The sequence below is a fragment of the Schistosoma haematobium genome, chromosome 7 (genome assembly GCF_000699445.3).
Source record: "Schistosoma haematobium chromosome 7, whole genome shotgun sequence".
NCBI classification, from domain to species: Eukaryota; Metazoa; Platyhelminthes; class Trematoda; order Strigeidida; family Schistosomatidae; genus Schistosoma; species Schistosoma haematobium.
This window is the reverse complement of record NC_067202.1, coordinates 8388057-8403327: the sequence shown is the minus strand read 5'-3', so window position 1 is coordinate 8403327 and position 15271 is coordinate 8388057. Positions and strand designations below refer to the sequence as shown.

The 15271-nt window shown below is 32.2% G+C and overlaps 1 protein-coding gene across 1 annotated transcript in view; it reads right to left on the bottom strand.

Moving 5' to 3' along the window:
• Positions 1 to 4284: 4284 nt before the first annotated feature.
• The window catches only part of MS3_00009542 (uncharacterized protein), a 58744-nt gene continuing 47757 nt past the window's right edge, over positions 4285 to 15271 (bottom strand). The window contains exons 9-12 of the mRNA XM_051217918.1: positions 14404 to 14754; positions 11050 to 11575; positions 9305 to 9712; positions 4285 to 4616 (exon numbers count right to left, since the gene is read on the bottom strand). Of these exons, the coding sequence (XP_051064354.1) occupies positions 4573 to 4616; positions 9305 to 9712; positions 11050 to 11575; positions 14404 to 14754 (1329 nt within the window). The 3' untranslated portion in view covers positions 4285 to 4572. The remainder of the gene's footprint in view (positions 4617 to 9304; positions 9713 to 11049; positions 11576 to 14403; positions 14755 to 15271) is intronic.

Sequence of the window (15271 nt, the reverse complement as noted above, 5' to 3'; positions counted from 1 at the left end):
AATGGATGTGCCCATTTGTTTTGTTTGTTTATTGGAGAGTATGTGTTATTATGTAAAGAGAAAATCATCTCCAATTGAAGTATACAACTATTAATAATACTACTGTTGCATTTTAATCGAGTTCTCTGTTCTTGTTCTTTTTGTTCAATTTTATTTTGTTTTTTTATATATATAGCTATAATGATGATTTTCCTTTATTACGTTTATGCGAATAGGATTGTTTTTCTGTGTGAATTCATTAGCATAAATATTTTCAAGATAAATGTAAGTTTGGTTTAGGCATAACACCTACAGTTTATAAAGCTGCGAACTATTCTTACGACTGCATGAACATTTCTACTTATTCTCGAAACCTATAGTTGGACGATTTTAGAGGACATCACTTTAAAGTTATGTTAAGGACAATACTGTTTCGTCAACTTTTATTCGGTGTTTAAACTATTTATGATCTCGAGTTAACAACTCTTCATTTGTGTCAGTGTAAACACTCATGTCAAGCAGCCAGTCACATGCAACGTAAAATTTGGCTCATGTGTTTATCGGTTTTATTTGTGATACCCAATAGGCACAGTGAAATGAAATTGTCAAGGCAAATCCCAGGGTAGCAGACATAGTAACGGTATGAGTGGTAATAGGAAAGATTAGTCATAGAAGATACTATTCGTTAAGAAAGTATGGGTTGGTGAAATAAAACGATTATCAGGTAATTTACAAACGTTGGATCTGCGCTTTTGAGAATGGTTTTCAGCCGTTACCCAACGTTTAAGCATTGGTTACAATGATTAAACAGACCACAACCACGTCTGCAACTACCTACATGGTTCTTGTACAGTCAGTTTCTTCGTGGGTTGATGCCATATCTTGGTGTGACTGCTTCTGTCGTCACGCACCGAGTTAGCTCGGGAATAAACATTCGTAATACCATCTCAGTCGATAAACCTTACCCCACCAACCGATTTGTCATTTTTACTTGGCGCCCTCTGTCGAGCGTCAGAAGTTCTAACTCGATGATGCCAACATATACGAGTAACGGTCCGAAGGCATCTTTAACTGAATACTAGTGACCTAAAAATATCTGTTTAAGGTCCGAGTTTCATGACAATAATTAAAACAAACTGCTGCGTTGTATATTCGTCCTTTAGCTGAGAAATGGATATTTCACCGCGGCCAGTTTGTAAAATCCGACCGAGATTTATTAACTCGTACGTTCAAGTAACGGCTCTATCATTCACGTGGTAAATGCCTTATAACTGGTTATACACGCCTGCATAGTTATTGTTATTCAGTTTCTAACGTACGTACCCGTATATAAGTTATTTTACTTCCTAGTTTTCAAATTGCACATTAGCTCAGTCTATGTAAATGCTCAAAACCTGTATGCTTTTACGAAGTTTTGCATGAGATTATAAAGCATATGTTACATATACTAACTGGGAAGTTTCTCAGCATGTACAAGGAGGAACCTAGTTATATTTTCAGCATCCTATCGGTCTACTTGGAGATACATAGCAACACTAGTACTCTTGAAATCCATTGGGTCATGTGTTCGAGTCATCAGTCTTCATACGATTGATGTTGCGTTGGACGTAGTTCAAGGTTTTGTATGGAGCTTATGAATAATGATTTTATGACTGTGAAATAATAGGTTTCAAACCCAGCATTTAAGTTTTACTAAATGGGGTCATTTAGATGCTCTGATAAAGTATTAAATGTCCACATGGTCAGTGGTTTTGTAATCGCCTACTTAACCTATTATTTGATTTTCGACAACATAATAGGAGACTCCAGCACACTTATCATTTTTTCTGGTAATTTTAGGATACTAATCAATAAAGTCGGGTTACTGATAGGATTGAAAAAAAAGTTGTGTCTGCGTATAATACTTTTACAAGGTAGAATATAATTTTCCTGAGTCGCCATACGAATCTACAAGTCTTGCTTTATAAATCTATTATGATGACTCCTTACGGTGCATAATGCTTAAAACAAAGACATACTTTCCCATTGTTCGTATGCATCAAAAATAGACAATGTATGTCTGTAGAATGTCATACGGTTAGATACAAATGGTTGTATTTTCCAAATGTCCGTTTTATGTGGTATTGTAGTTGAAATGTCAACCAACCTCAGACCGTAATTTGTTAATCATTCAGTACACAAGATTTAAGTTAAATTCCAACATTGACATGTTTTTTTGCTTTTCAAACCTACCAAGATGGAAATATTTCACACTTGTCCATAGACAGAATTCAGTCAAACTGTAGAAAATCAAACTTTTAACGTTAATTTTGTCCGTATTGATTTATCTTCCTAACGTTCATCCGTCATCAACTGAATTATATACATATTTGGATCCTTTGCTAATATACTGGTATATATTTACTTTTCGGTTTCAGTGGTTGTATTTGCTTTTGAATGTCTTCATTAAACTAAGGTCCTTGAAAATATACTATTATAGTTGATTACTTAATTTATCTGATTAAACATCCATTACTTTATAAATATGAAGCATAGTTTGTAAAGTATCATGCTTAATTTGTATTTATTTGAAATATTGTTTAAGTGTAAATTGAACTATCGAGTGTTTAATTTCGGTTGATGGCTATGAATTTTCATTGACTGATTTAGTTTAATTATATGTTACTCAGTCGTCATCTATCTCAGTATACTATTCTGGCTAATGTTGAAGTATTTTGGTGTGATTTATGCACGTAGTATCATTTTCATTTCCTCTGAACCCAATGTCTCTGTGGACATTAACATTGGAATGCAGGTACATCTATCTGACAAGTTGGAATGTGCTAATCACTGTTCAAAATGTAATCAGTATGTTGTAGCACTAATTAATTTTAAAGTTCGATTTCCCGAGGTTTCATATAGCTATTTATATATTAACTTTATAATGTTGCTTTATTAATAAGACAGTCCAAGAAAACAGTAAATAGATTTATAAAATGACAGTTTTACCTCTTAATTATTTAAGAAATAATGATTGTTGCTGTACAAAACATACAATTAAATTTTCTTTAATTAATTGTTGCATTCTGATTAGAAACAGCTATCAATTACATTAACTTATTAACATCATCTATCTTTTCTCTAGGCTTAGTTCAACGAAAATAATTATTTTCACAGTTGAATTCATGGGTCGATCTAGGATAGACCATCATTGAAAACACGGAAGCCCTGAACTTGCGAATTTAATTGTAAAAATTCTACAATCTCAACAAAGTCCTATACTGATAAATTGATTATTCTCTGCCGTATTATGATAATCTCACTGTTTTGTATAAAGTAAACTCAGATTAGTAGTATATATTTTATTGAAATTAGTAAATCATTAATAACTCATACCATTTATTTATTATTATATTATGTTTTACTGTGAATAACACTATACAGATTTGATTGTGAGGTATGTTTCAACAATAATCCAAACTGTATCTTGTTGTCCCTCTCTAATTATAAACAATATTATTATAGTAAACTCATGTAAATGCCCTGGTACAGCCGAGAGTGGGGAGAGTTCGCTCTCCCTCTCGAAATGCCCTCACATGACCACGCATATATAGTCTCTGCCAAGGAAGTCCTACTCACTGCCTTCTCGTGGCAGGGGTGTTGTCTATGAAATTGAGAGGACGAAAAGCGAATGTCCGGTGCTTTAACCCGTTTATGGACATGGAGAGTCCACCTAGGAGAGTTGCAAAACCATGATTTCAAACCGATGGTGCACATGGGTTCGAGTATCGTGAACGAACAAATGGCATATGAACCAATCGCTGGTCACCGGTTACCATGGGACTGCATCTCCTTACGATGCTCCACTGTCTTGTGGATCAGAATTTTGGGTCAAAGGCTCCGGGTGTGGCCCCCTAAGAAGGTCACCTGCTTCGGTTTGGGCACACGGGCAGTACCACAGCCCTCACACATATCAAATGAGATCTGTGTGGCGCATATGTATTTGGTGCCTCCTTGTACCAATATCTATGTGTTAAAATAAATAATAAATTATGTAAATGATTGAGTAATCACGCTGTTCATCTGTATCTGCATTATTTTGATTCATATAACTAGAATTTTTATCATGAATTAAAGAATTGTTGAGAACTAAAACATACTCAACAAATGTCACCTCTCAGTTCATTTTTTTGTCTGTTTGTTAAGGATTTTTCCATAAAATATGTTATTTCATGAAAAAAAAATTTATTTTACACACAATCACTTGTCGTACGGAACAACAACGGAAGAATCAATTTGGTATTGTATACAAAGAAAAGACTTTTTCTATCATAAACGTAATTTATAAAATAAACTTAATATAAACTAATAACAATATTATGGAGTATACGAATAATGTTTTACTTTTTACAAATAAATATGATTAATTCATTGTAGTGTGAAGGTAGTTTTGTCTAGTTTAGTAATAATAAAGTTATAAAATATATCGTAAGTTTATACAGTATTGTTTGAGTATCCTTTGAGATTAAGTTCAACTTTTTCTTATTCGACGATTATCCTACTTCTCATTCCTCTTCTGAACTAATTATAATGATGATGGGGATGATGATAATGTCAACCATTATTTATGAAAGTAGAATTGGAAACCATTCTCATTGCTGTAGTAGTCAAATCAAAAATAAATAAACAAGGAAAAAAGTATAGCTGAGGAAATCACTTGTTTTTTCTCTTACCATAGTATCATTCTTTCTGGATTTTTTTCAATTACTCACCTTTTATTAATGTGATTCATTTATCAAATACACGTATTTATGTGCTCGAGTTTGTGACAAATTTTAGTTGTTTAGGAAATACTGATACTATTCGTCTACCTCAACCGAAACAATTTTAGCGGAACGAAAACTTTCAACCTAGTGGTTATTAGGAAGGTTTTTCAGTCATCATTGAGGTAGAGTTCGGCGTAAGTGTGCGTCAGCCAGAGTTGACATATCATTTCGGGACAACTAGATGAAATTAATGAGATGAATAGCAAATGAGTTGAAATATTATTATTAACGATAATGAGGAATATTAAACATTGGAGGGCAATGGTTTAGAAACAATGCTTGTGTCGTAGTCGCTGCATATGCTTCTACTGACTCTAGTTTGGATGAAAAAGGTGTTATAGAAAGCTTTCCAATCTCCTTAAAAAAGCTAAAATGCTCAAAGGTAATTATAACGGGTAACTGTTAGTGAGATCATGTCTGTAAAAGTTGAGACCATGATCTGATCTCAGCTCAGACAGTTAATGCGATAGGCGAAAGACTGACGAACAGTCTAACGAGTCTATATCTACCTTCTAGTCACTGTCTGTTACAGCACAACATAAGTGGGATATCAACATAAGTCTTCTGGCTCTTCATGAAATTAAAAAGGCTATAGCTTATTTAAGATCGGTAGGGCGGCAGGCCCTGATAAATTGAACCTGGAGATCTTTAAGGATGGTGGTTCAGTTTTAGCAGTTAGATTGATAAGATACTAGATAAGATCTCACCTGACCGGTCTTTGTAGCTAATCGTTCTAGTTTATAAGAAAGTGTAGAGAGCTTCATATAACCACATAGGCATCAATTTGAATAATAGTGTCTAGACTATTAGCCTCAATAATCATTCAACACTCAACTATTGCTCGTAACTAGCAAACTAGGGACGAATAGTCTAGTTTCAGATGTAGATGTGCTAATCGATTATTCACTGTTCTTCTGGTACTGAAGGACACACATTTCTACCTAATCCTGACTGTATTTATATTTTTTGACTTTATGTTTTTTTGGGAGCATCTCCCATCAAAAGGGGTATCAAAAAAGTTCATGAACCTTATGAAGGTTCCCTACTGCCGGGCAATCTAGAGCGTATGGCGGACACGTCATCAGGACGGGTAACAAAGTGCTGTTCTTCGGGGTCACCAACTTCCCCAATTTTGTTAAACTTTTTCAATGACGTTCTTTTAATGGTAATTATTTTGGCCTTTGACTTTTCGGAGATTGATGTCCTACCGAAAGATTTACGTGTTAACTTAAAATACACAGATTGTCCTGCTTGTTGAAGACTGACAAAATTCAAAGTGGTCTGATTACCTTGAACAATATTCTAAACATAATTGATGGGCAACTCTCCCCTCCGAATGCAGAGTTTTGCTTCAAGAATGATCTGAATTGATCATAGGAAGTGAAGTAGCTGAGCAAATCGACCGATTCACCTATTTTGGAAGTTTGGGCTCGCGGACAGTATTTCAGCTCTCACACAAATCGGATGACGAAGTGTGGCGCATATATATTTGGTGCCTCCTTGTACGAATGTTTATTTGTTTAAATAAATCAGTCTTAGAAATCTCAAGTCATGGTGGATTGGTGTCTGGCGTAATCTCAGCACAGAATTAGAAATCTTGGTGAATAGATAAGGTTGGAAGGATGCTAGGGTCGGGTAGACCTCGATTTTGTAATAATCCATGAGATTATCGATAATTTGAGTGAGACATTTAGGTAGCTGCGGACGACCCGGTTATGGCTTGCACTGTATCTGCAACCAGTATTTGAAGATGCTGAGTGATATGGTTTTGAATTTATTTTATTGACAGCAAAAAGCATCGTAATAAGTGGATTACCAGTGACAAATAGGATAATGGGCATTATGACCTTGGATATTAGTCAGTAGTAATATTCCAGTTAGAAAAGATATTATTTGTAGTATTTCTTTGGAACGAAGGTTTTAATTCTTATTTACATCTTCGAGGTGATAGAGTCCTAATTAATGTATAACAATAATTCCAAGCCTCATAGCAAAAAATACTTATAGGTTAGGTCGTGACATTTAATATCATTTATAACTTATTCCGTAACCAGTTTACTTGGCTCAATATCCACTCGGCACATATGATCTAGCTAGATAGCATAGTAAAGCTAATTCACTAATGAATAACTTATTTACAATATTATGTGCAGTATTATCCATTTATCTCAATTAGTGTGATCAGTAGGAAATGTTTGACTAAAGATTTGGTACTTTTAAATTTGTTTTATTCTTTACTCTGATTATAGATCTGAAAAAAAGATCAGATTCCATTGATTGTTAATCGATCTAATACAGCAACTATTTAGTCCCGTAGTGTTTAGAAACTTCAAAATTGATCATTTAATCGATTGATGATTATCGAATATTCTTAATAAGATTGTTCCATTTGTTTTAAAGAATAAAAAAATTTAAAAATTAGGATAATCTTTAGAAATGTTTTTTGCTTTTATTTCTATCCATATATTTATTGTTTCAGTATCAGTTTTTTTCAAAGTATATATTGTAAAGTTGAAGTTTCTAAGGCATTAGATGTTCATCTCTCTATTTTGGCCATAAACTATATTTGTACATATGAACATATGCTCACCTCATTGTGGGTTCATAGTAGTAATAAATTCCAAATTTAAATGAGGATTTCGGCTTACAATGGTTCTTCAACTCATCCTAGTCTTTGATGAATGCATCTTCAAATTCTCTATGGAGCTGATTTGATGTGTACTACTATAAAAAAAGCACATGCTAATGACTGATATTTCGGCTTTTAATGTATTTCTCAAAGTGAACATTCAAGTAAGTTGATATCACTCGCTAATTAGAATACAAGTTCCTTCACTTGATTTTGTGCTACACTTCAAATGATGGTAGTTGACTACTCAAATCAAAGTGGGATCCGAATGTTAGATAGACCAAGTGGATTATTCAGTAATTTATTGCTTTAATTTTAAGACTATAGATGAGTGATTCATACGGCTAACTACAAAATAATGTCGTTGAAATCATAAATTGATCAATCTTAGACCACCGTTGAAAACCTGGATAATGGGTGTTAGATCCAAATCTATTTTCACTCAAGTAAAACAGGTCAGGCAAGAAAAGTCCTACTGTTAATTCTCTTAACATCAATATATCTGTTATATCCGGACGAGAATAAATGAATGGTATCCTCTAGTAATTACTTATAAACTAATATTATGCATATATTCTTATTGCGTAACTATGAAGTGACTATATTATATATTCCTTTCATCATAGACTTTTATTTGACCTATTGATTATTATCATACGATCTACTATTCTTCTATTCCAATTTGTTAGTAACAGTTTCTCATTATCATAACCACTTTTGGCTTGTTATTTTCTATATCTGGTACGATGTGGTATGATTTGGCTTGTATATAAACCAAGTATATTTGAAATATATGACTCGTATCGCGGAGGCTGAGACTGGCGCTTTAGAATTAACAGGCAAGACTAGGTGGATAAAGGATCAATCGGAACTCTAGGTTGCTTGTACTGTGTATGTGTCATTAGCTTGGTCGTATAAGTCAGCGTATCTATATTGGCAATCGTATTTTGCGATAATCATACAAGCTAAAAATATAACAATATCCCCTACAATCTTATCATTGGTTTATAGCTTTATTACATTGAGTACTGATATTTTCCAGTTAACAAGTTCAATCTTACTTCTAAAAAACGAAAGCTTATTTAAAGTTAATTCATCAATTACAAGTTTTTTAATAGTTGAGATCATGAGCCCATTGAAGCTAGACTACCATGGAAAACCTCGAAGCACTGGACGGCCGGTTCGTCCTATTGTGGGACCCCTCAACAGTGCACATCCACGGTCCCCCCTCGCGACATTCTGACCCAGAACCTATCGATCTCGCGCGCGAGCGCTTAACCATTAGACCATTGAACCGGCATCCAATGGTGGTAATGTCTAACTTCAACTAATCCACGAAGTTGAACGACACATCCACCATTGTCTTCAGTGAGTTACTATCTCACAACAGACCCGGTTGAACTCTACTGGTTACTGCTTCTCGCTAGACCTCCATGCGATCCCTCTTGGAGACCACTAGTAAGCATATGTTGATTAATATCAATCGATTCATGATCTCAACTATTAAAAATTACTATAATATCCACAAAATCCCTTCTGAAATTACAAGTTTGTTAGATATTTTCCACACACATAGAAATCAAATATTTTGGAGATGTTATCGGCAGATTTCTATATAGATTATTTTATTTGTAGGTTTGCATAAAATATACCACCTTGTCCATATAATTACTTCATCACATTTCTTTCTAATGATTATTATATTTTAAGTTTCATAAGTCTTTTATATAATATAACTTAGGAACTATGTTATGAAGGTGAACTTATTAAGTAAATCTTAGTTTTAATTTAAGTCATGATATAATAACTATTTTATTGTAGAAAGAAAATATATGATTTATTGAATTTACTGATTGAAAGTTTAACTGTTATAGTTGACACATGAACTTACCTTGTTTTAAAACATCAATCCATAATCTGGTCAATTCAGAGGATGGAGCCATTAAAAAATATGTATGTAGTGTTGTCTCTAAACAAAATAATGTTTCTGTTTTCTCTGTACAGTTTGTTTTTTTTGTCATAGTATTATTTATAGTTGATTTTCTTATTATCAATGAATTTTGTTTTTGTTCTTCATCAGTATCCAAAATAGTAGTATGTTTATCTTGTTGAGTAGAACTTTTAACCTGACGATTATTATTATTGGTAGTAGTATTATTATTACTAGTATTTGTATTTACTAATGTTGAAGAAATTTTCTGAGATATTCTAGGCGATAAGGAACAAGACTTTTGACAATCTAATAATTGATCTGTACTACTTTGATGTATATCTTTAATTGTTGTAAAGTTTATCGTACCTAAATCGATGAGGAAATATGTGAAAAAAATTGTTAAATACATAAAATAATGTTTTAAAACATTAAGAAACAGTGTCAGAGTAATTGACACTAAGAACCAGTAGAAATCTATGGATCACTGGACAGTTGTTTTCATTCTAGTTTCAGATTCTTTAGAAGTGCACACGCAGTAGTCTAAAACAAGGTGATGCATTAGTCCAGTGCTCTATTGTTTCTGTTTGGGTCATATTTATTCGTGGTGACAACTATCTTAAATCTTGCAAAATTTCCATACCATAATAAATGAAATAGTATAGTATAAATAATCGAATAAAATCTTGGAAATACAAATAACTAATTGAAATAATCAATTTTGTTATTTAACAAGTAGTGATACCGACCAGATGAGAGGATGATTTCGAACTTCGGGCTTATCGTTTTATATCAGTTTGAAAGTAATGCACTATGTTATTAGCAAACTGTGATGAAATGTAAACGTATAAAAACAATCACTTTGGTGAAAGTTGAGCAATCTTGAATCTGAAGTAAAAGATTTATAAGTAAATCTACCACATGTGAACCTATCCCTCTTATTAAAAATAAATTTAATGTCATCACAGTATTGTTATTGTGACTGATATTGTCAACTAATAACACCGATATTGTCGTTAGTTTATCTGGCTAAGCAAATCTTAAATGTGATGACCAAAATAGATTTCTCCTGATAATACGTGAACCAACAACAAATATGGTCGAAACCTCCAGAACTTCAATCTCATTGAGCCATGAAATATCAAAATGTGAAGCTTAGAATATGACTGTGAAAATTTTGTATATAGGATAAATACCACTATTTATTTACATTTCTAAGCAATCTAAAGTTTCAGTAGAAAGTGATCAAATGGTCTGTGCTGATTGGCCCTCTAACAGCGTAAATTGTTCAATTAAGTCGTTCTCATTACATAGCTATACATATCAAATTTGGGAGTAAACAAAATTCCCATTTCATTGGTAAATGATTTAAAATGTTGATTTCTACTTCAAACGCTTTCTATCATATATCTTTCTATTTTGTGCTTATCTTTTGAGTGATCTTAGTTAGCATATGATTTTAACATATTACCTTAAATGATCACACCATATATAAAAGCTTTGATTTATCTCTACATTTTCATGTAAAATATTTACATTAACAAATTGAAAGCTCATTTGTTTGGTGTTGTTTTTTCTTGATAACACAGGTTTGAATCAATTATACTGAAGTTATTTCAAAACTAAAACTCTACTACTAACAAGTAAGATCAATTTCAAACCAAATTATTTCTAAATTAAATAATGATAGAACATTAAAATCTTACATTCAATTCGTCCACATCCTTTTCTTTCACATATGAATATCTTTTGTTCTAACATATCACATGACAACCATTTACGACACCATCTTGCATTGTTTGAACTACGTATTATGATTCGTTTATTATGCTTTTCATTATCTGTATTAGTTAGTTGATTAGATGATGTATCATGTACTCGACGCATTATTGAATCCCATATATTATTATTGTTATTATTTCGTTGACGATTTGGCTTTTTCATAATCCATAGATAACCACCACATATTCTACTGGTTAGAATAATCTTACACTGGAAATAATCCAATGATTCATCAACTGTTGGTGTTTTTTGTGCTCGAGTAGTTCTTGATGTAAGCCAATTACCAAGTAAACTTGTAAGGCATATTCCTCCGTGTTGTTCAGGCAATACAGTTGCATCAGATGTTTCTATGGCTAACTCATTAATTGGATGATGAAGATTTTGTAAGTACTCTCTTAAATTAAATGAGTAGTCTGACTTTTGTTTGATATATCGTTTAATTTTGTGCGCCTAGTTTTTAAAATAAAAAAGAAACACTTTTCAGTTCTGTTTTGAATATCTTCAGTGTTTGCATTTATATGTAATCCGTTTTAAACGTTTACGAAATAACGCTGGTGTTTATTTTTAAGGTGAGACAAAATATCACTTGATGACCATTAGCTAATTACCGATAGTTCTTATTATTTTGATAGTAAGAATAGAATTGAAAAATTATTTTGTAGGAATATAATCTTTCTGAATTCTTCGCATCGTAGTTTGACCAGTTCACTAAGAAGATTCATTTGAAAAGCAAACTGGAGAGACTATACTTTATGGACTAACCAATCAGGTTTAAGATAATAGGTCTCGTAGTTTTGACGCCAAATTCACTCATCCATTTGGCTAAATAGCGTCTTGGTATTGTAGCTAATGTCGGTTAGTGATAAAAACCCTAAGCTTAATTCCTAATCTTAACCATCAACTGTAAATCACAATTCTAATTCTTTACACAGGTTTATAACCTTCATTTGGTAAACACTCAAGGTCAGTCTAGCGTTGCTCAAATGTCGCCCATAAATTATAGTCTCACCAGCAAACTTAATATATTTTAGCGGATAAGTTAGGTTTTTTTGATCAAATTCTCAATAATCTCTATGTCTGAGTTAAATTTTATTTCAAATATTTAAATCATTAAGGGTGGCTGATTGTATTAACATGAAACCAATTGCGAAGCATAGTCAAATGAGCGTGATGAAATACCAAAGGAAAAATAATTAAACGAATGACAATGAAATATTGTAAATGTGAAATGTTAAAGAAAATAGGTAGACTGATCCAGAATGGATCTCAAAGCTGTACATATTCCTTTCTTGTAAGTAATTTCAGATTCAGTTGATGTATTTCAAAAGCCAACAAGATATTTAAAAGATTTAGGGTATATTACTGGGTACACGATATACCATAATGTCAACAATTTAGTATTACTCACGTTGAAAGGTTTATTGTTTGCAATTTTAACAGACGTTTACACTGTCACTATGCTTGTCTCCATAACTTCTGTAAAGCTTTCTATTTAATCGAGTGGTCAATTTTATGCATGTGCATTGGTTAAGAAAAATGAAACAATTTACTGTACACTCAGAAGAAATATCGAGTAGATATTATAAAAAAATTTGAATTTGACTTTCCTCGGACATTTTATCAGGTGAACTTGCATATTGTTTAAGTCCAATTACTCTCGTTGTAACAATTGCTATCTTATACCAATGATTTTTATTGAATTTGTTCTAGGAGTATTAATTCAACCATTCTATTTCAAAGTTCGTTCTGTTTTATCTGGATCTATATGGAAAATACTCTCAGCATATTCAGCTAGTTAAATGTATTACAGTCTTGGTTAAATTATGCTCCTAATATAGAGGATATGAAGCTATTAAAGTTTGTATTTTATTTGTCTTCTATGTTATTTTCCGAAAAATAACCAACAGTTTTACTATTCAAATGTTATTTTGCGTTATAGCTGTTTTAAGACTGCTAATAAGCTAGGCGATGATTTTGTTTCATACTCTACCTTGGTCATTATGCAATGCGTACTAGAATCGTAAGCACAATAAAACAAGATCTCAATCTAACACTGATAGATTTTAATAACGAATATAGATGTATTATTAATCTAAAAAATGTCCAACTCTTGATCTCTCAGGTCATATTTTTTTAGCTCTATAAATGATGGTTCATTTGACTCACTGAGAATTTCTTGCTCAAATAGTATTATAGAATGTCCAAATCCTAGTAGTATGTCTACTGTCACAACAGATCATGTTTCATTTGGTTCTCGCTAGATTTTGTTCTCGGATCGTATCATTGATCTTAATGTTTCAAATCATGTTTTGCAAAGATTTCCTTGCTCAAATTGTATGTCTTATGTTCAAAATTCTAATATAGGTCGTTCTCTAAAGCCTCTCATCAGTTTTAGGGATTGTGGAGCATGAAGTTTCTCTTGTTTCTGTCTATCTAACTATCACAAATGTGCGAAATATGGAGCCATAGGTCACAAAGAAGGAGTTCGTAAACACGGGAAACTCTTATCACAGATTAATTGTCAAGTTTAAAAAATGGAAATAAATATATATAGATAACATAGATAAACGAGCGTTTATCTGTTTCTGAATTCAGTTAGCGCTTTTCAGTACCAGCTCCCCGACACTTCGTACCACGGTATTTGATTCATTTCGATTTCTGACAAACTGAGCGTTTTTTAGTCTCATGCGTCTCTAATAGATCGTACATTTATAGAAGGTATGAAAGCATCAGTTATTTTTTCACATATTAACTATATGTAGCATGTTATCACCTGTTTCATTAGCATATCGTTTGACTAACATTCACATAGTGTCAATAAAAATTGAGTTTTTCGTAATTAGTTAATACGCATTCCCATTCTCTACCTTCATGAATTAAGCTGTTTTCAAAAAACTCATTGTCATTGAATCTGTAACTACTCTGCTTATTTATTAGTAAACCTATTTGTTAAACACAAAATAAGAATTTATGCACATTAGAAGTAATCTACTACACATTTTGATTATTCCAATTAACGAGATTAAATTCAACCACGTAGTATTGATGTACACCTAAGCTCTGAAACACGTACAGGTCGTCAACTTCAAACATATATCAATTCCTTGAGGTCAATTAGAACTCACTGGATTTAATTCTTAAAGTTAGTTCACTGAATTAATAATAATAATATAATGTATAGAAGGTTTCAAATTAGTTTATAATTGGTATCCCCTGAAAAACACCATTATATATATATATATATGCGCCTTTCTATAATAAACAAACAGACTTCTTACTTGATTTACTTCTAGTTGATTTTTCATTTTCTCAATTGAATTTAATGATTTTCTACTTTTTGTTGATGGATTCAATAATCGATTGTTACTTTCCTCTTCTCTTTCTTCTTCCACTTCTTTAGTTGTATCATTTAAAGATGTTAATGATCCAGTTAGTATATGCGATTCATGATTCAATGTTATAGTTTGTTTTAATAATTGACTAGTTTTATTATTCATTGTTCTTGATATTTTATGTGGAAATAATTTTCTTTGATTTAATAATTTTTCATTATTTGTGTCATTTATATTCACATAATATGGCGGTGGTAAAGGTCTTTGTTTGGAATCGGTCAGATTTCGATTTAAAGGCTGTTTAGGTGTATAAAATAATATATATATATTTCTAATTAGGTATCTGTTTTAATTCATAGCTAATGACTGGTCAAAATTGAAGCAAATTGAAGAGACTGTCAAGAGGAGGAGAGATAATTCTTAATAACAAGCTGATATTCAATGAAAATCTATGTATATTAGAAAAAAGAAAGTATTAAACATTTGTTCTGTCCTAGTTTTGAACTCCTCTCATCAATGCATATCGTGTATGAAGTCTCTAGCACACCAATCTTCCTACCGGGAATGAAATCAATCTAACAATGTACATTATTCGGTACAGGCTAATTCATGATAAAGTTTGGTTGTTTAGTATTGGTGACCAATCCCAATTTGCTAGACTCTACAGATCATGGGTCTTCTTTAGATTTTGAGGAAATATAATTTCAAATAAAAGTCTGCTGGTTACTATCACTAAAATGGTTTGTACATAAAGATTACTTAATTTAGAGCTTGTTTTCATGATGCAGTGGTATCATAAATGGAGAGAAAATGT